At 42.9% G+C, this 21,101-nt stretch overlaps 1 protein-coding gene across 3 annotated transcripts in view; it reads left to right on the plus strand.

Annotated features, from left to right (window-relative positions):
* The window catches only part of MX2 (MX dynamin like GTPase 2), a 37,012-nt gene extending 21,489 nt beyond the window's left edge, over nt 1-15,523 (plus strand). For 2 of the 3 annotated variants that reach the window (XM_005893016.2, XM_070376444.1), the window contains exons 9-15: nt 2,921-2,999; nt 6,940-7,062; nt 7,283-7,424; nt 8,574-8,732; nt 10,322-10,398; nt 11,571-11,825; nt 13,466-15,523. In XM_005893016.2, the coding sequence (XP_005893078.1) occupies nt 2,921-2,999; nt 6,940-7,062; nt 7,283-7,424; nt 8,574-8,732; nt 10,322-10,398; nt 11,571-11,825; nt 13,466-13,705 (1,075 nt within the window). In that variant the 3' untranslated portion in view covers nt 13,706-15,523. The remainder of the gene's footprint in view (nt 1-2,920; nt 3,000-6,939; nt 7,063-7,282; nt 7,425-8,573; nt 8,733-10,321; nt 10,399-11,570; nt 11,826-13,465) is intronic. The other variant, XM_070376446.1, reaches the window with a different exon arrangement.
* Nucleotides 15,524-21,101: the final 5,578 nt, after the last annotated feature.

Here is a 21,101-nt window from a genome sequence, read left to right on the forward strand (position 1 = left end):
TCAACATCAGTCCTTCCAATGAGTATTCAAGTTTGATTTCCTTTAGGATTGACTAGTTTGATCTCCTTGCTGTCCAAGGGACTCTCAAGAGTCTTCTCCAGCATCACCATTTGAAAGCACCAATTCTTCAGTGCTCAGTCTTCCTTATGGTCCAACTCTCACACCCTTACATGACAACTGGAAAAACCACAGCTTTGACTCTACAGATTTTGTTGGCAAAGTCATGTCTCTGCTTTTTAATATGCTGTCTAGATCTGTCATAGTTTTTCTTTCAAGGACCAATTTGTGGGAGAGTTTGTTAAAATTCAGCTAGCTGTGCCATCCCAGAGTTTCTGAGTTCTAAGGTAGGCCCCCAGACTTTATAACAAGTTCCCAGACTTTCCTGGTGGCTCAGCAGGTACAGGATCCACCTGCAATGCTGTAGACTTGAGAGACTTGAGTTTGACCCCTGGGTCAGGGAGGTCCCCTGGAGGAGAAAAAATGGCAACCTACTCCAGTATTCTTGCCTAGAAATCCCATGGACAGAGGAGCCTGGCAGGCTACAATCCAAAGTGTCTCAAAGAGTCACATGGCAGTGACTAAGCACAGGCACAATTTCCCAGTTGAGGTCAACGTTGCTGGTCCAGGGACCACACTTTGAAAACCCTCTTCAACGTCTTTGGGAAAGTTAAGGCTTGGATGAAAAAGTGTGCTGAAGTTCTTTGTCACTGAACATCTGCGTTTCAATCCTTGTGTGCCCAAGTGCTGGGACTCAGCTCTTTTACAGCAAAGATGCTCGCAGCAGCACTGGAAAAAGTGATCCTACTGGGTCCTTCGTGAATTTATGTTAAAGGTAAACACTTTGCAGCCAGACCACCTGGTCTGTGACTCTGGGCAAGCTGCTTAACATTCCCGTGCCTTTGCCTTTCGCTCTCTAAAATTGGTTGTTCAATGATTAAATATTTGTAAAGCCCTTAGAATGGAATAGGCACTTAGTACAGACCATGTAAACATTTTTAAAATTTAATTTTACTATGGAAAGAACATTTAACATGAGGCTCACCCTCCTAACAAATATTTAAGTGCACAATGTGGTGTTGTTAAGTACAGGCATGATATTGTTCGGCAGCTCTCTAGAATGTGTTTATCTTTCGTAACAAAAACTTTTTGCCCTTTGATTAGCATTCTTCATTTCCTCCTCCCCACAACACCTGGAAACCACCATTCCTCTCTCTGATTGCCTGCGTCTGACTGTTTTAGATAGAGCACATAAATGGAATCATGTAGTATTTGTCTTTCTGTGACTGGTTTATTTCACTTAGCATGACATCTTCAAGGTTAATTCATGTTATCACATACTGCAAAATTTCCTTCTTGTGAAATGCTGAATTATATCCTATTGCATGTATCTACAATTTTCAATCCATTTATCTTTCCATGAACATTGAGATTGTTTCTACATCTTGGCTCTTGTGAACAGTGCTACAGTGAACAGAGGAGCCCTAATAAATCTGTGAGATCTTAATTTCAATTCTTTTGAATAAATGCCCAGAAGTGGGATTGCTAGATCATATGGTATTTCCATTTTTAATTTTTTACAGTACTTTATTGCTGCTTTCCATAGAGGCTGCATCATTTTGAGTTCCCATCAACAGTATACTAGTGTTGCAATTTCTCCACATCCTTGCCAACACTTGTCTTGTTTGTTTTTTTTTAATATTATCCTAACTGATATGATGTGATATTTAGTTGTGGTTTTGATTTGCATTTCCCAGATAATTAGTGATGCTGATCATCTTTCCATGTGCCTTTTGGCCATTTTTATGTTTTCTTTGAGGAAATCTCTATTCGAGTCTTTTAGCCCATTTTTAAATTGGGTTATTAGGGTTTATTTGCTAGTGAATTGTGGAGTTCTGTGCATATTTTGAAAGTTAACCCCTTATCAGATACAAGGTTTTGCAAGTGTTTTCTCCCACTTTGTAGGTTGCCTTTTGCTCTGTTGATTGTTCACTTGCAGTACTGGAGTTTTTAGTTGGACATCATCCTACTAGTCTATTTTTGCTTTTGTTGCCTGTGCTTTTAGTGTCATATTGATGAAATCATTTCCAAGGTCGATATGATGAAGATGATCCCCCATGTTTTCTTCTGGGAGTTTTACAGTTTTGGGTTTTACATTTAAGCCCTTAATCAATTTTCAGTTGACTTTTGTGTCTAGTTTAAGAAGAGGCTCCATTTTGCTGTGGTTACCTAATTTCCCCAACACCATTTGTTCAAGTGGTTATCCTTTTCCCATTGTGTATTCTTGGCACTTTGGCAAGAATCAGTGAACTGCATAGCATGGGTTTGTTTCTGGGCTTGCTATTCTGTCCCATAGGTCTCTGCTGTTGCTGTTTAGTCACTAAGTCATGTCCAACTCTTTGCAACCTCATGGACTCTAGTCGGCCAGGCTCCTCTGCCCATGGAATTTTCCAGATGAGAATACTGGACTATATCTGTCTTTATTCTAGCTCCATACTGCTTTCATTACAGTAGCTTTGCAATATAGTTTAAATCAGAAATATGATGTCTCTAGCTTTCTTCTTCTTTTCAAGATTGATACACCTAATCAGGGATAAATATTTGCTATAAGAAATAAAATACTAGTTTGGGCAAGTCACTTAACCTCTATGAAATTGTATTGTTTTGCTTTTCCTGAAAAAATGACTTACCACTTGAGTTTATTGGGACACAAAAAGAAAAAAAAAGTAACCTCTCTAGTACTATGCTTGCCTAGGTGTGATCTTGCTCCTTAATTATCAACTGTCCTCATGTACCACCTGGCTTTTCTGATGGTGTGTGTCGCTCCACGGAACTGAGCTCATCTACCCACTGATAAGGTACAGTACTGGAAAGTGATCCTAAGGGCCCTTCTTAAATTCATGTGTGTTCTGTCTTGTTTCAGAGTTCTTCTGGATGAAGGAAAGGCCACAGTGCCTCTTCTGGCAGAAAGACTTACCACCGAGCTCATCTGGCACATCAATGTGAGTCAGTAGTTGAAGTTGCAAGCTATAAAATAAAATGACAGCCTTGGGCACTTCCCTGGTGGTCCAGTGGTTAAGACTTAACCTTCCAATGCAGGCGTACAGGTTCAACCTCTAGCTAAGATCCCACATGCCTTGTGGCCAATAAACCAAACATAAAAGAGAAGCAATATTGTAACGAATTCAATAAAGACTTTAAAAATGATCCACATCAAAAAACAAATCTTAAAAAAAAAAATGACAGCCTGTCCAGGTCACTTTCTTAGTTATGGGTTGACTAGGATACTCCAGTGAAATGTCCAAACCAGCAGATAAATAAGAACATTCTGAAAACCAAATCACTCCTGGTCAGAGGCTCACAAAAGAGCTTCTGAAACAGAAAAGCAGTAACTGCATAGTGTTGAAATAAAGAGTTGAATCTGTCAATTTGGGGCAAGCAAAGAGAGAAGAAAAATTCTAACAGCAGGTTAGCAGTGTAAAAAGGAGTGAATATCGAGTTAGCAAATTTTTAATAGTTTGTTAACAATTCACAATATAAAAATCACTTTCCTTTTAGACTTCCTGATGGAACACTGGTTAAGACTTCACCTTCCATTGCAGGGGTGCAGGTTGGATCCCTGGTCAGGGAACTGAGGCCCCATGTGCTTCAAGGCCAAAAATCCAAAACATAATACAGAAGCAATCTTATAACAAATTCAATAAAGACTTTAAAAATGGTTCATCTCAACAAGTCTTTAAACAATAATTTAAAAATATAAATATAAAACATTTTCCTACCTTCAAACTTGTAGGAAATAAATGTTCGGTTTTCAGTGATTCTCAAAATAAGAAAACCACAAAGTTCTCATGATGTCATTGAAGGGGGACTCTGGCTTAGTGCTTATTGAGAAATAGAATATTTATAGCCATCACCATCACCACTGTGGGCTCCAGGACCAGGCACCAGCCACTGCATCTGCATACCCCCATCAAGAGGATGACTTGAGAGTTGGACCATAAAGAAGGCTGAGCACCAAAGAATTGATGCTTTCAAATTGTGGTGCTGGAGAAGACTCTTGAGAGTCCATTGGACAGCAAGGAGAGCAAATCAGTCAATCCTAAAGGAAATCAAACCTGAATATTCATTGGAAGGACTGAGGCTGAAGCTGAAGCTCCAATACTTTGGCCATCTGATGTGGAGGGCTGGCTCATTAGAAAAGACCCTGATGCTGGAAAAGATTGAAGGCAAGAAGAGAAGGGTGCGACAGAGGGTGAGATGGTTGGATAGCATCACTGACTCAATAGACATGAGTTTGAGCAAACTCTGGGAGATGGTGGAGAACAGGGAGGCCTGGCATGCTGCAGTCTGCGCAGTTGCAAAGAGTCAGACACAACTTATAGACTGAACAACAACAAATCAAGAGGATAATGGCCAGAACATGCAGAGGAAAGAGTGGCAGGTGTCCATACTAAAAATAGTCCTCCTATTAAAAATATTAAACCCACGCAAGCTACACAAGGACCCTTTCAAAATAGCCCTCTGAGACCACAGTGGATAATCATTTCTCCTAAACTCTCTGAGTAAGAGAAATACAAGTAAAATGAAGATGCAGAAGAGCATCTCTCAATTAAAAGGCCAAGAGAATGCCCCTGAAAGAACAATGAAAGAGACTTCTTCAGTCTCATAGATGCTGAGTTCAAAAGGGAGATAATGAAAATACTGGAGGAATTAAGAAAGGCCATGGATAGAAATGCAGGTTAGTATAAAAAAGGAACTAAAAACTATAAAGAGGAGCAAAAAAAAAAAATTCATTTGCCAAGATGAAAGCTGATCTAAAAACAATAAATAGCAGAATGAATAATGAAGAAGAATAAACAAGTGATCTGGAAGATAGAATAATGGAAATCACTCAGTCAGAACAATAGAGAGAAAGCCAAATGATAAATGGAATATTTGTCATGCTTGCCTGAACCATTGTACATGAGAAGATGAACCTTGAGAACAGAGGTGGAACCTAAGGGCTGGATCCCAGTCCGTGCTACATTGCACGTTGCATGGAAACAATGAATTCTTTTGAACCACAAAACACATACTCAAAATATTTGTTTGTAGAGGGGCAGCATTTCTCAAACTGTGTATGGTGCTTGTGGTAAAGAACCTGCTTGCCAGTGCAGAAGACAGATGTAAGAAATGTGGGCTAGATCCCTGGGTTGGGAAGATTGCCTGGAGGAGGGCACGGCGACCCACTCCAGTATTCTTGCCTGGAGAATTTTTGCCTAACACACAGGCAAAAATGTTACCTAGAAAATTTGTGTCAATTCATATTCCTGGGCCCTGGCTGAGCTTCTGAGTCAGTAGGTCTGGTGTGGGGCCCATGAATTTGTTTTTCTCAGGTGGTCTTTGGGAACATACTTGGAGAAGTACTGATTCTGGTGAAATCCCTTCAGTTTGCAGCAGAGAATTCTAAAAGAAATAACCCTGTCTAAAAACTATGCTGCTAGTACTAAATCACTTCAGTTGTGTCCGACTCTTTGTGACCCTATGAACTGTAGCCTGGCAGGTTCCTCTGTCCATGGGATTCTCCAGGTAAGAATACTGGGGTGGGTTTTTGTGCCCTCCTCCAGGGGATCTTCCCAACCCAGGGATCTAACCCACATTTCTTACATCTGTCTCCTGCATTGGCAAGCACTTTCTTTACCACTAGCACTACTGGGGAAGCCCGTCTAAAAGCTATATCTCCTATCTAATTGAGAAAAGCATCTTTTTTAAAAAGATGTTGTATTTTGATAATTTTTTCGTAACAGTTCTCAACATTTAAATATTGAACTTAAAATTTTGAATTTCAGTTTTGTACTATTTTAAATTAATTTTAAAATTTATATCAAGACGCAATCATGATCGTTTGAAATACCAGGAAAAAGATTAATACCTTTCTGCCTACAGATACAAACTGTCCAAAGAGAGAGAGGAGAGACCTTATCAACTTCTTGGTACGCTACTCCACAAACTTCCTCTAAATCCCAATAGCTCATTCTGCCTGGCTGACTACACTAACATCCTTCACTCAGATATCTTTACCTGCAGTTTTTACCTGCTCGGGCTGTAAAGGTGTGAGCAGCTGTGAAGTAAAGTCTGCTGCTTACCACCTCAGTGATGATATCAAACAGTTTGTCTCTCTGAGCCTTTTCCTCTCTTGTGAAAAACAGGCAACAAAGTCATGTGCTTTGTACCACAGCGCAGGGCTTCACTAAGATGTAAAGGACTTGGAATGATGCTCAACCCAAAGATAACCCTCCTCGGTGCCCTCTCCATCGTTCCTGCTCCTCCACTTTGTTAAATTGTCATCGCAACATTGACTGCTTTGGACCTTTGCCAGCCGACACCAACACATAGGCATAACCTCTTCCAAAGCACCGTTTATCAGTTTATAACACTCAAATGTTATAGGGAACATTTCACTAAGGAAACCTTCCATTATATTCAAAGGTACTTGTTATCTCAACGAAAGCTCTGAGTCAAACAAACAAAAAACCCAAAACTGGCCACCACCGATCCCCTCCCCACTCTGGTCACATGACAGAGCTGCAGAATTCTCAACACCAGATTGTTCAAGCATTGCATCCCGAGTCCTCCTTGAGTTCTTAGCAGGAGTCGCGCTCAACAAGAGTCACAGGATAATAGAAGCTGAATGCTTTCAAACGGGATTCTGCCCATACACCTAAGATACCCGTCAGCTAATTTCAGCAAGCGGCAGCATTTCCTTGTTTGCTCTTATCAGGGAAGATCCCCTGGAGAAGGAAATGGCAATACACTCCAGTGTTCTTGCCTGGGAAATCCCAGAGACGCCTGGCAGGCTACAGTCCCTGGGGTCACAAAAGAGTCAGATAGGACTTAGCGACTTAAAAACAAAACAAGTTCATCACGCTGCAGCCTTTCATTGCTTGCTCTTGTTTTGTTCAGAAATCGCTCCCCTTGTTAGAAAACCAAATAAAGGAGAAGCACCAGAGGGCGACAGAGGAGCTGCAGCAATATGGGGACGACATTCCCAGCGATGAAGGGGATAAAATGTTCTTCCTCATTGAGGTGGGGATTACCCAGGACTCCCTGTTGCTCTGCCCTCCTTGTTTCTCATGAGGTGGTGGGTGTGGGGAGGGGGTAGGGGGTGGGGGATGTATGAGGTGGGTGGTGGGTCATCTCACCCCCTTGGAGCCCCAGCCCCCACCCCACCATGCACGGCTGATCCAGATCCCTGCTCTTTAATACAATTACAGCACAGATTGATGATTTTATCTCATCTTTTCAGAAAATTAAGGTATTTAATGAGGACATTGGAAAGTTAATAGAAGGAGAAGAAATTGTAATGGAGACAGAGTCTCGCTTATGTAACAAAATCAGAGAGGAGTTTACAAGCTGGATACTCATACTTACCACCAATATCGAAAAAGGTAAGTCCTGGGACAGGGCTTCCCCAAAAGCAACATCACGTTTACCAAGACCAGAAGCAACTTCTGGCACATAAAAATTGTGCAAAGAGCCGACTGTGCCCATACTACGGACCTCTTAGTATCTATAACAGCTTCCCAGCCATTCTTGTGGAGCACGGCCCTTGCCAATTCAATAGTAGACCATTCCACCACCTACTTCCAACTATCTCCTTGCTTCTGTGTTTTGAGGCTCGGCAGTTTCTCTTACCCTGTCTCTTTCCTCCTCTTTACCCCCATTCCGAGATCAGCAAGGTTTATGCTTTGACAACAAACTCCTTACTTCCTCTGGCAGAGTTCCAACTTCTATCTGCTCCAGCCCAAAGGCCAATAGGGTGTGTGCCTGTGTGGTGTTGTAGTGTGTGTATGTGTGTGTATCTTTGCTTTGACACTTTAAAATCCATATTTATTTATTTATGTTTGGCAGCACTGGGCCTTCATTGCTGCACACACGCTTTCTCTAGGTGCAGAGAGTAGGGGCTTCTTTTGTTGTGGAGTACAGACTCTAGGACACTCGGGCTTCAGTCATTGCTGCATGTGGGCTCAGCAGTTGTGATTCATGGGCCCTAGGGCGTGGGCTCAGTGGTTGCGGTGCATGGGCTTAGTTGTCTTGCAGCATGTGGGGTCTACCTGGACCAGGGATCGAACTAGTGTCCCCTGCATTGCAAGGTGGGTTCTTAACCACTGATCCACTGAGGAAGCTCTGTTTTGACATTGAATAAAAGCAGCACTATCCCTTCCATGGTAAGAGCCTTCCAGCTACATGTAGCCTTGGAAGAAGAGCTGTAAGGGCCACAAGAATTTTTTGTTTCTATTTTCATTTAATTAATCAGATTTTTTTCCTACCAATTATAAACACTCAGCTTCTCTCCTGGCATGATGACTCTCAACTGAAACACAATGGAGTATAAAAAGATTTTTGTTTCTTAACAGTCAATATTTCTCAAACTGGCATTATCAGGCCACAGATAATTATTTTCATGATTAAAAGAAACTCTATTTAGAAACATTGCCATAGGATTCGTTGGGTAAGCAAGACTTGAAAAAAATCCCTATCTTTAAACTGTCTGTGAAATTATTAGAATTTATCCTGGTGGTTTGTTTTCGTTGCAGTTAAAAGTGTCCTTAACGAAGAAGTCTCAAAATATGAAAAGAAGTATCGAGGCAAAGAACTTCTCGGATTTGTCAATTACAAGACATTTGAGACTGTCGTGAAGCATTACCTGGGGCAGCTGATAGATCCAGCACTCAAGATGCTCCAGAAGGCCATGGGTGAGGAACTCTCATAAAAAAACTTTCAGATTGTTACCCTTGTACCTCCCATAGGTCTCATTGCTTGGAGGGAGAGATTTGAATGGAAGTATCAAACACAGCCTGTAGATGTTTGTCCACTTAGCGGGAGGGGGAGAGTGTTGTCAAGGCTGTATATTGTCACCCTGCTTATTTAACCTATATGAAGACTATATCATGTGAAATGCCAGGCTGGATGAAGCACAAGCTGGAGTCAAGATTGCTGGGAGAAATATCAATAACCTCACATACACAGATGACACCACCCTTATGGCAGAAAGTGAAGAACTAAAGAGCCTCTTCATGAAAGTGAAAAAGGAGAGTGAAAAAGTTGCCTTAAAACTCAACACTCAAAAAACTAAGATCATGGCATCTGGTCCCATCATTTTATAGCAAATAGATAGGGAAACAATGGAAACAGTGACAGACTTTATTTTGGGGGGCTCCAAAATCACTGCAGATGGTGACTGCAGCCTTGAAATTAAAAGATGCTTGCTCCTTGGAAGAAAAGTTATGACCAACCTAGACAGTGTATAAAAAGCAGAGACATTATTTTACTAACAAAAGTCTGTCTAGTCAAAGCTATGGTTTTTCCAGTAGTCATGTATGGATGTGAGAGTTGGACTATAAAGAAAGCTGAGTGTTGAAGAATTGAAGCTTTTGAACTGTGGTGTTGGAAAAGACTCTTGAGAGTCCTTGGACTGAAAGAGATCCAACCAGTCAATCCTAAAGGAAATCAGTCCTGTATATTCATTGGAAGGACTGATACTATAGCTGAAACTCCAATATTTTGGCCACCTGATGCAAAGAATGGACTCATTGGAAAAGACCCTGATGCTGGGAAAGATTGAAGGCAAGAGGAGAAGGGGACAACAGAGGATGAGATGGTTGGATGGCATCACTGACTTGATGGACATGAGTTTGAGCAGACTCTGGGAGTTAGTGATGGACAGGGATGCCTGGTGTACTGCAGTCCATGGGGTCGCAAAGAGTTGGACATGACTGAGTGACTGAACTGAACTGAACTGAGAGTGTGTATGAGCTTTATGTACCTCTTACCTAAGCCTGGATGACGCAGTGTGTGGAATAATTAGCTGCTAACCCTGCAGAAAGGGGCTCCCAAGTGGCACTAGTGGTAAAGAGTAAGCTTGCCAATGCAGGAGACACAGATGTCGTGGGTTTGATCCCTGGGTCAGGAAGATCCCCTGGAAGAGGAAATGACAACGCACTCCTATTCTTACCTGGAGAATCCCATGGACAGAAGAGCCTGGAAGGCTACCATCCATGGAGTTGCAAAAGAGTTGGACATGACTGAGTGACTAAACAACAGCGGCAATCCTGCCGAGAATGCACACCCAGGAAAGGACCAGAAGTTGACAGGATCTGCTTAGGATGGGGGTGGATTTGGTGTCTCCATGGTATTATGTGCCATCCCGCCTTCTCTCTTGGTCTGTAATCTGAGGAGCTCAGCACCAGAATGGGGCCAGTGTATCATGATTTATCCTCCTGTGTCTTTAACCCATTTCATTCCTGCTTGCATTTTGCTGATGTTTCGTTCTTTCCTTGATCAGAAATTGTCTGGCAAACTTTCAAGGACACAGCCAAAAAGCATTTTGCTGAATTTTGCAATCTGCATCAAACAGTCCAGGTAAGCTCCCGCAGTTTGCTTGCTTATAGTCTGCCTGCCAGTGCAGGAGACGTGGGTTTGATCCCTGCCTGGGAAGATCCTCTGGAGAAGGAAATGGCAACCAACTCCAGTATTCTTACCTGCTGCAAGCATAGGCTGTTCTGGGGCCAGGAAAGTTCAAAGGCCCCTTCCCCTGTAGCATCCTGGAATGAACAGAGGTCTGGGTGAGGGATGAACAGAGGTCTGGGTGCAGCTTCCTGGCTCCCAGCCAGCCACTTCCCTCCACCATCTGTACCTTCTCCTGAGTCTCATCAGAAGCCAGGATCTTGTGTCCTTCCATAAAACTCCTCGTGGAAGTGACGCACAGTCCATTTCTGCTCTCAGGCCCCCAACCTGCAAGGAGAGTGAGTTGTCACATACGTATTTGTGTCCACATACACTCCAACGAAGAACCTGCCCTTGTGAAGCTCTCACTTTCTCTCTTCTCGCAAACCGTTGTCTCTGCCTTCAGTGCACAAAAATCCCTTTGAAACTCAAAAGTCAACCTGTAACCCAGTTCCACCAAGTCATCTCTCCCTTTCCTGGGACACCCTTGCCCATGTGCATGACTCAGGAGTCGCAGGATTTCTGAGAAGCACAGAGATGGCGCTGTTCTCCCATGGTGCTCATTAGCACCGGATGCATTCTTGAATGCTTCGATTCAAGCCAACAACAGAGACAAGAGTGATGGGCTTGAACCTGTGGACTAAACCGTAACTGAGGAAGCAGAAAGGCAGTAACATGCGAGGAAACAGGTTGGGGCCAAGAGAAAGAGCAGACAGGTGCTCGCTTCGGCAGCGTATATACTGACAAACACACAACAGGCAGGAGAGAGGGTGAGCATGGCATGTGCAAGGCGGGGAGCCACAAGAGGCAACAGGTGAGGACACAGCGGAGGGCAAAGTGGGAGCTTCTGAAAATTGCTCGAAAAGTCTCACACCTTCGTTGACCTCGGATTATTTTTAATTCAGTGTTCAACGGTACTATAATAATAGTACAGTATTATAATAAGTAATAATAGTACGGTATTATAATAAGTAATAATAGTACGGTATAATACGGTACTATAGTAATAGTAATAATACTTCCTAAGTTGTTTAAACAGCAGGGGAAGAAAAGGGAAAGTAATGTATTTCTCTTCCTTATTCGACCAGAACAAGATCGAAGACATAAAAACAAAACAAATGGCAGAAGCAGCAAATCTGATCCAACTTCAGTTCAGGATGGAGAAGCTGGTTTTTTGTCAAGACCAGATTTACGGCGTGGTTCTGAACAAAGTCCGAGAAGATATTTTTAATTCCATGGGAAAGGCTTCAGAGACGCCTCAGTCGAAGCAGCCCTTTTTAAATGATCAATCTTCGATTTCCTCCATCGTTGAGATTGGGGTCCACCTGAACGCATATTTCATGGTGAGCATGTAGGGACACAGGTCAGTGTGCTGTGGTCCCTACCGAGCAGAAAGCAGGTATCCTGGTGGACAGCTGCTTAGCTGAGCAAAGAACAGGGCACTGCTGCGTACAAAGCCCTTTAGGCTGTGAAAACCTACTCATATATCATCTCATCATAGTTTTACAGTAACACTGAAAGGGAAAGAGTTAGTTGCTCAGTCAGGTCCGACTCTTTTAGACCCCATGGACTATAGCCCTCCAGGCTCCTCTGTCCATGGAATTCTCCAGGCAAGAATACTAGAGTGTGTAGCCATTCCTATCTCCAGGGGATCTTCCCCACCCCAGGATTGAACCCTGGTCTCCCACATTGCAGGCAGATTCTTTACCATCTGAGCCACCAGGGACAGTAACCCTAATAAGACACTTTTAATTAATTTGCCCCAAATCAGATTTTTCATCTTAGCAGAACATGTACTCAAAATTGAAGAAGGCAATGGCACCCCACTCCAGTACTCTTGCCTGGAAAATCCCATGGATGGAGGAGCCTGGTAGTCTACAGTCCATAGGGTCGCTAAGAGTCAGACACGACTGATCGACTTCACTTTCACTTTTCACTTTCATGCATTGGAGAAGGAAATGGCAGCCCGCTCCAGTGTTCTTGCCTGGAGAATCCCAGGGATGGGGAGCCTGGTGGGCTGCTGTATACGGGGTTGCACAGAGTCTGACATGACCGAAGTGACAAGGCAGCAGCAGCAGCAGTACTCAAAATTAATTCCAACTCCAAAGTTCATTATATTTTATTCTCTGCATAAATTCCAAAATTACTATGATCAGAATACAGCAAAACATAAGCACTAACTTTACTGGCTATGTTTTAGCTTTCCTGCATGTTCTCAGAGGGTACCCAGAGTGCCTCAAACTCAAACTAAGTCCCACAAAGTGGAAGTGAAAAAGCCTGTCCCTAAATTTTGCGGTCCAGTTGACTTCATGGTTTCTAAGGCTTCATCCATTGATTAAAGTATTAGGGTGCATGGAAAAGAAGGTAGCTTTTTATTTTAGTTGAATTTTTATTTATTTATTTGGTTGCATGGAATCTTAGTTGTGACATATGGGATCTAGTTCCCTGACCAGGGATCAAACCCAGGTTCCTTGCATTGGGAATGCAGAGTCTTAGCCACTGGACTACTAAGGAAGTCCAAGAAGGTAGCTTTTAAACTACCCAACTCCTGAAACCCTTTCTTGATTAGGATAGAAAGTAGAGTGACCCAGATGTGGGGTCCAGCTGTCAGGCAAACTGGAGATGCTGATGAAACGAGTGAATGAAATAAGCATTGAAATATGTCCCGATCATCTCCCAGAAGGGACCTGGGGTTCACTGCCAGGAGGTCTCTCCAGGGAGGAGAGTGGAAGTGAGGAGGAGATCCCTTCCAGGAAGACTGGGATGTCCAGAAGGTGGCTGGTTCTGCTGGCCTTCAGGTGGATCTTAGTGTCAGAGGGAATACCTGAGTAGTGAAAATGAGGCAACCCAAATAGATCCTTCCCTTGGTTGGTACTGACCACTGGAGTGGAGGTGGACAGGACCCCAGGACTTAGCATGCATCCAAGGAACTTCTCTCTGCAACCATAGACCCCTCCAGCTGACCTCTTACCCCTTCTTCCAGGAAACCAGCAAACGTCTCGCCAATCAGATCCCATTCATCATTCAGTATTTTATGCTCCAAGAGAATGGTGATAAGGTCCAGAAAGCCATGATGCAGCTACTACAGGACACACAGCACTATTCCTGGCTGCTTCAAGAACAGAGTGATACAGCTACCAAGAGGAAATTCCTGAAGGAGAAGATTTTTCGGCTGACTCAGGCACAGCAAGCTCTCTACGAATTCCCCCATTTCAAGGGGTAAATGCCAAAGGAACAGCAGTACTTCTGGGTTTTGCTTATGTGCATGATCATTAAGGGAGGTGGTCCAGGAATTGGCCTCTTGTGTGGGGCCAGACCTCTCTGCTGCTGTCTGCATCTATCTCTGCTGTACTGCACTCAGAACAAGAGTTTATATCTGAAGTCCTGAGCCGTTCAGAGCTGTCACCTCCTCCAGGAGGTCTTCCCGGTCCTCTGTGAAGAGGGGTCTCTCCAGTCCTTGGGCCCCATAGCTCCCAGTTACAATATTCTTAAATACTACTGCCATTCTTTGTTCACTTGTCACCCCTCCCCATTAGATTAGGAGACCTCAGAGAGGTAAGGTCAGTTCTTATTCTTTTGTATTTCCAGAATCTTGCGTGGCCTCTGGCGCATAGTAGTTCACTTAATAAATATCTCATTGAACAAATGAATGATGGGGATTACCTGAGGCTGTGGCTTAAATCCAGTTTGGTTGTTTGGAATGGTGTCCCTTAGCTGGTCCTTTTCTTATAAATTCAGTCGTACCACCTGCTTCACATCATTTGCTGTGATGGTGTTTCCCAGCCCCCCTAGAGGAAACCAGCTGAGTGATACCATTTTTAATTTAGTTTCTCTGAATGCAGTGAGCTCCATTGCTGTATTAAGTCTTAAAGAGAAATTTAATAATGAAAAACATTTTTTTAAAAAATATAGAGCTTCACAACAGTGGTCATCTCTAGATCGGGGGATTATGGATAATTTTATTTTCTCCCTCGAACTAAGCTAATGACTTCACAGCAATTTTAGGAGAGTTAAGTGAAACCATTTTTACAAACTGTGTGTCCCAAAGCAGGTGTTCAAAACTGCCAGCAATTTTTCCCTCTAATTTTTCTTTACCTCTAGGTCTATAGAGAAGTCCTCAGCTCTAAGACTCTTCCAGTCAATTCTTACATTTAGTTCTTTGATATTTTGACAATTTTTGTATATCATGTTAGATAAGCATCCTTTTGCATATGGATATCCAGTTTTCCTAGCACCATTTTTTTTAATGACTGTTCTTTCCCTATTGATCTTAGTTCCCTTGTCAAAAATCATTTGACCATATATGCAAGGACTTGTTTCTGGGCTTTCTGTTCTATTCCATTGGTCTATATGACTGTCTTTATGACATTACCATACTGTTTTGATAATTGTAGACTTGTAAGTTTTGAAATCAGGAACTCTGAGTCCTCCAGCTTTGTCCTTTTTTCCCATGAGTTTTGGCTGTTCAGGTTTCCTTGAAATTCCGTATGAATTTTAGGATGAGTTGTCCTATTTTTGCCAAAAGAAAAGGTCATTGGGATTTTGATAGAAATTGTAATGAATCCATAGATTGCTTTGGGTAGTGCTTGCATCTTAACAATATTAAGTCTTTCAATCCGTGAACATAGGATGTCTTTCCATTTATTTGTGTCTTCTTTAATTTCTTTAAGCAATATTTTATAGTTTTCTGTGTACAAGTTTTTCAGTCCCTTAGTTACCAAGTATTTTGGTCTTCTTGTAAATGGAATTGTTAATTTCCTTTTCAAATCATTCACTGCTAATTTACATACATGTGAATTTACATATATCATTTTTATGTGTTGATTTTATATCTTGCTACTTTGTTGAATTCATTCTTAGTTACAATAGTTTTGTGGTATATTTATGGTTTTTCTAATACACACAAGGTCATATCATCTGTGAAGCAAAATCATTTTGATTCTTCATTTCTGACTTGGATGCCTTTTATTTCCATAAATTGCCTAACTACTCTGTCTAGAACTTCCAATACTATGTTAAATAAAAGTGGTACAAGTGGGAATCCATGTCTTACAAATTTACTCTGATTTTAAAGAAGTGTAATATCAAAATTGAAGATTATGAGAAAATTTAAAAGACAAGCATTGGTCTCAGTTTAGGTATCATACTTTTCTTATTTTTGGCTTTCCCTCCTCATTTTATGAATTGGGTCACAGGTACAAATAGTAGCAGAACTAAAGAAAAGAATCAAATCCCTTCACAGTATAAATGCAGTTGTGAACAATAGAATCTAAGAAAAATGAAATCTGATGTTATCATTTGTGTCATAACTTGTATAGTCAAAGCTGCCCCTAAATACTTGGTACATTTCACACATGTGTACACATGCATTCACACCTGTGTGCACATGCACACAGCCTCAACCAAGCCTTCTCACTTACCACGTCAGGACTGACCCCAAAACTTAGGTGCGAGGCATCTGGGGAAGATGCTCAGTATCAGGTGTGTAGGTTTCCGGGGACTCCAACACAAGGCACCACGAGCTGGGGGGCTTAAAACAACAGAAGTTTGTTCTCTCACAGTTCTGGACGCCAGGAGTCTGAAATCCAGGTGTGGGCAAGGTTGGTTCCTTCTGGAGGCATTCTTAGTCCACAAGGACAAGCAAACTTACTCATTTACAGCTGGTGGTAGCAAGCGGGTCAGCCACGGTTGCTTACATTTTGGCAGAAACTCAAGGACAGGCAGAGGAGTGGGAAAGTTTAATAGTGGGGTCGGCGGAGGGGGGGGGCGGAAATGAAGGTTCAGATTGCACTGAGAAGCTGCTCCAAAGAGAAAACAGAGAAGCCAGGATATTTATGAACATTTTTTGCTAGGAAAAACACGTGTGTGTGTGCAGGCTCCATCATGTCCAACTCTTTGCAACTCCCTGGACTGTAGCCCATCAGGCTTCTCTGTCCACGGGATTTCCCAGGCAAGAGTACTGGAGTGGGTAGCCATTTCCTCCTCCAGGGGATCTTCCTGACCCAGGGATCAAACCCGGCTCTCCTACATTGGCAGACAGATTCTTTACTGCCTGAGACACCACAGAAGCCCAAGAAAAACATGTGGTCAAGCAGAAAATGATTACTGCTGGTCACAAAGAACAGATATCTCAAGTTAATGATTTCAGTGCTTTTCTAAATAGGAGAAGATGCAAGAATCTGGGGCCATTGAAACTTTTCCTTAGTGTACATCTTCACGATTGGTATCTAAGGGCTGGTGTATCTAAACACAGAGTGCTCCTTGTTTTTTCCCCCTCCTGTGTTCCCCTCAGGTGCACTGTGAGTGGGCAACTGTGGTGCCCAATGGCTTGATCCTTGTAGAACTGGAATGTCAGGCAACAATTCTTTTTCTTTACAGTCTTAAGTTAAAATTGGGGACAAAAAAGTGAGACTTTATTGGTAGGGACAGAGTAAAAGGAAGAAGGAGGTGATTAAATAGTTAATCCCACTAGGGATTGTAAGTAAAGAAAAAGTATGGGAGACCCTTGTAAGTGAATGATCACTCAAGATAGTGCTCAAGTGGTTTTCGAAACCTCAAAACCAAGCAGGCTCGCTTAGCAACAAAACCATGCAACAGAAACATGAAACGTGCCCCCAAACAAAAATACAATGGTGGCATGAGACTCACATCCTGCCCAGTGAGCTCAGTAAGTTAATAATTCCTAGGATACCATCCTCTGCACTGCTGCTGCTGCTGCTAAGTTACTGCAGTCGTGTCCAACTCTGTGCGACCCCATAGACGGCAGCCCACCAGGCTCCCCCGTCCCTGGGATTCTCCAGGCAAGAACACTGGAGTGGGTTGCCCTTTTCTTCTCCAATGCATGAAAGCGAAAAGTGAAAGTGAAGTCGCTCAGTCGTGTCTGACTCTTAGCAACCCCATGGACTGCAGCTTTCCAGGCTCCTCTGTCCATGGGATTTTCCAGGCAAGAGTACTGGAGTGGGGTGCCATTGCTTTCTCCAATATATATATATATATATATATATATATATATATATATATATATATATATGGAAAAGGTGACATTATACTAAAACCTAAGCTGATTTTCTATTTTTAGCATATGTTACCACCTTTTTGCTCATTTCTGTTGAACATGACAGTCCAGAATTGACCGTGTAGGCACAAAAAAACTCACCTGCCTGAAGTGGAGCTGATGATGGAAGTGTGACATCTATTCAAGAAAGAGGAAGAAAGTGGTCTTTTTCCCCTCCCCACTTTTACTTTGATTATAAAACTGGATCCCACTAATTTCTTGAGGTGCAACACCCTCTTGCCTGCCTGCTTATAAGTCACATAAACTTCATATTCTAATAAATCACTTCATATCTATCACACTACCTCTTGCTGAATTCTTTCCTGTGCTCAGACATAAAGGACTTGGAGGCCCCAGAAATGCCATCTGGTGGTTACATAATAACCGAATTGAAACTGTGCACCCCGTTCCTCCTCTGCCCATGGAATTCTCCAGGCAAGAATACTGGAGTGGGTTGCCACTCCCTTCTCCAGGGGATCTTCCTGACCCTGGGATGGAACCTGGGTCTCCCACATTGCAGCCGGATTCTTTACCATCTGAGTCACCCGGGAAGCCCCACACAGAAACCAGTGATAAATGGATTCGTTCCTGCCATATCAGTAAACAGTGATGTCACAGTGATCAGAGACTGCAGCCACAGCTGATGGTGAGCCGGTATCCCCGAGGGAACTCAGGATGGAAAAGAATATCTGCCACCTAGCAGCCATCAGACTACAGCTACACCCTAATTGAGCCCTGAGGAAACAGTATGTGAAAACAAAGAATCCTGGCCTCAGATAGGTGAGGTGCATATCAAAGGAATAAGATTTCAGTGAGCCCAAACTCTGGCATCTTCCCATACTTGGAAAAGTGCTCAACTCCTTAACTTGAGACACCTAGTTTTCTTTTAGCAGCAGTAATCTTTCGATGATCCAAGTACCTGTTTGCTGCAAAAACTTCTACTCATCCTGGCTCCCCCCATTGCCTCCTCAGAGCAGTTCTCTCGGGTTTACTTGAGATCCTGCCTCCCGGGCTTGAAGTCCTAAAAATTCCTGCTGAATAAAATGTAACTCTCAACTTTTAGGTTCTAAATAATTTTTTAGTCAATGTATGCAACCCAGATGTGCCTGTGCAGAATGCCAATGACCTCAGCTTTTTCCTCCATCTCCATCACCTTTCCCCAACTCTAAGACCACCCTGCTTACCCCATAAATATTCCAACTCCCTCATATTCTGGGAGGTGGATCTGAGACTTGTTCTCTCTTCCCCACTCTTGGCTGCTTTGTGAATAAACTCTTTCTCTGCTGCAAACAGACCTGGTTTGGTAACAAATCCCTGGTCATTTGAAGCTAATTATTCCAGGAGTTACTGTTTGACGTCCCAGACTATTGGAAACAGCGATCTGACTTCCTACAAGTTGGCCTGAAACAGACTGGCTTTCTTGGTTGGCTACCGCAAAAAATGGATTGGTTTCCTAGACAAGTCGCTCCAGCCTAAAGGTCAGATTTTTCACATGTGGTCTGACCATTCACTGTATGTTAAGCCTCTGACAGCTTACAGAGAAGGGAAGGAGGTGAGGAAGTAAAGTAGAAGAAGTCCTGTAAAATATCTCCTGGTTTCACCAGTCTTGGGGAGGGGTAGGTTAATTTCTTCTTTCCTGCAGCCATTCAGAGATGGGTAGGTCCGGGTGTCTCCCTGTGAAATGAACAAAAGCAGTTATGTTTAACATCCAGGCAGAGGGGCAGGGTTCCCTGAGATCTTGCGGGGCCTTCCTTTCTCCTCTACCCTTGGATACTGTAGACCTGCTCCTACAGGTGAAATCTGCTTTGATCAAAATCTGGTGATCTGCCTATGCTTGAATATGATCCCTCCTGAAGCTGATTCCAGCCTCTCTACCCCCACACTGAATTAATTTTTGGAGACAGATTTGGATGAAGTAGAAAAGAATAGCTTTATTGATGTGCCAGGCAAAGGGGGCCACAATAAGCTAATGCCTTCAAAACTGTGTGTCCCAACTTGGAGAGGGTAGTGAGAAGTTTTAGGGTAATGGTTCAAAGAGGACATGGTCAGCTTGTGGACATTCTTCTCATTGGTTGGTGATGAATCAACCTCTGAGGTCTATGCACTTATGGGCAACATACCGCTAATTTCTCCCACCTGGCAAGAGTTTCAGTATCTGCAGAACAGCTCAAAGATATTGTTTTATACGTCCCTTGATGGGGAACCAGGACCCTGGTCCAAGGCTGTACTATTGCCTCTCAACTGTTTCTCCCTTGTCTCAGCATCACCTCCCTTCCCTAATCGGCAACTGCTGGAACTCAGGAAGGGAGGCTGAATGAAGCCTAAATGGGGGACACAGAAAGGCTTTTGTGCTCAGCAACCCCACAAGATCCTGCTCAGTATCACTCTCTCCCCTCCCTTCCCTTGAGATTCCATATTGGGGGGGAGGTGGGGTGGGGAAGGAATATTCTCCCCAATCAATGGTGCAGTGATAATAAGACAAAATCTGACTCCATGTTGGATCTGTTTCTTTTACTTTGACCTCTGCTTTTCATTACTTTTGTTCTGTCTATAGCTATGTTGTCATTGTTTAGTCTCTAAGTTGTGTCCAACTCTTTGTGACCTCATGGACTGTATCCCACCAGGCTCCTCTGTTCATGGCACTTTCCAGGCAAGAATTCTGGGGTGGGTTGCCATTTCTTTCTCCAGGGGATCTTGCCGACCCAGGGACTGAACCCGAGTCTTCTGCATTGCACGCAGGTTCTTTATTGCAGAGCCACCTGGCAAGTCTGTAACGGCCTGCCTTGGGGACCGTGCCCCTCTACCTTAATGTTAAACCAAACTGCTCACAAGGAGACACCCTGACCTGCCCACCTCTGAATGGCTGCAGCAAAGAAGAAATTAACAGAACTGCTCCCCAAGACTGTGAAACCAGGAGATGTTTTGCAAGACTTGTGGCCTTTTTATTTCACTTACTCACCTCCTCCCCCTCTCTGTTCTATAAAAGAAATTAGCATCCAGACCCCCGAAAGATGGTCCTCTAGAACTCTACTTCACCGTCTTCCTGGAAGGCTAACTCTTTGATAAAGTCACTATTCTTTGTGATAGCTTACAGCGAATGGTGCCCAGCTCGTGGTATCTAAAGGAGAAAATTTCTCTCCGGGACCAAAGACACAGTCTCAGTCACTCAGAGCTTCGTGCAGCATATATTTTATTAAAGTGAAAGGATAGAGAAAGCTTTTGACATAGACATCAGAAAGAGGTAGAAAGAGTACCCCTTTTTTTGAGGTTAAACGGAGCTTTATACATTTTTCAGTTGGCTACTAAGAATAGGTAAAAGAATACTTCAAGGTTGCAAAACTTTTGCCGGACCTCTTTCTCACAACATATATCTTAGATACTATCACCATAAGATTAGCCAAGGAGAATAGGCTCCGGGCACTGTGTCTTCAAGCGAGAAAGCAGTGATATGGGAAAACAGACTCCAAGGCAAGATTTGTTAAAATTATAATCATTAACGTGGAGCCTAAGAAAAGCATTTTCCACCAGTAAGATATATTGTGATATATCATTAACTCTGGCCTTA

This window comes from Bos mutus, chromosome 1, assembly GCF_027580195.1.
Source record: "Bos mutus isolate GX-2022 chromosome 1, NWIPB_WYAK_1.1, whole genome shotgun sequence".
Classification (NCBI taxonomy): domain Eukaryota; kingdom Metazoa; phylum Chordata; class Mammalia; order Artiodactyla; family Bovidae; genus Bos; species Bos mutus.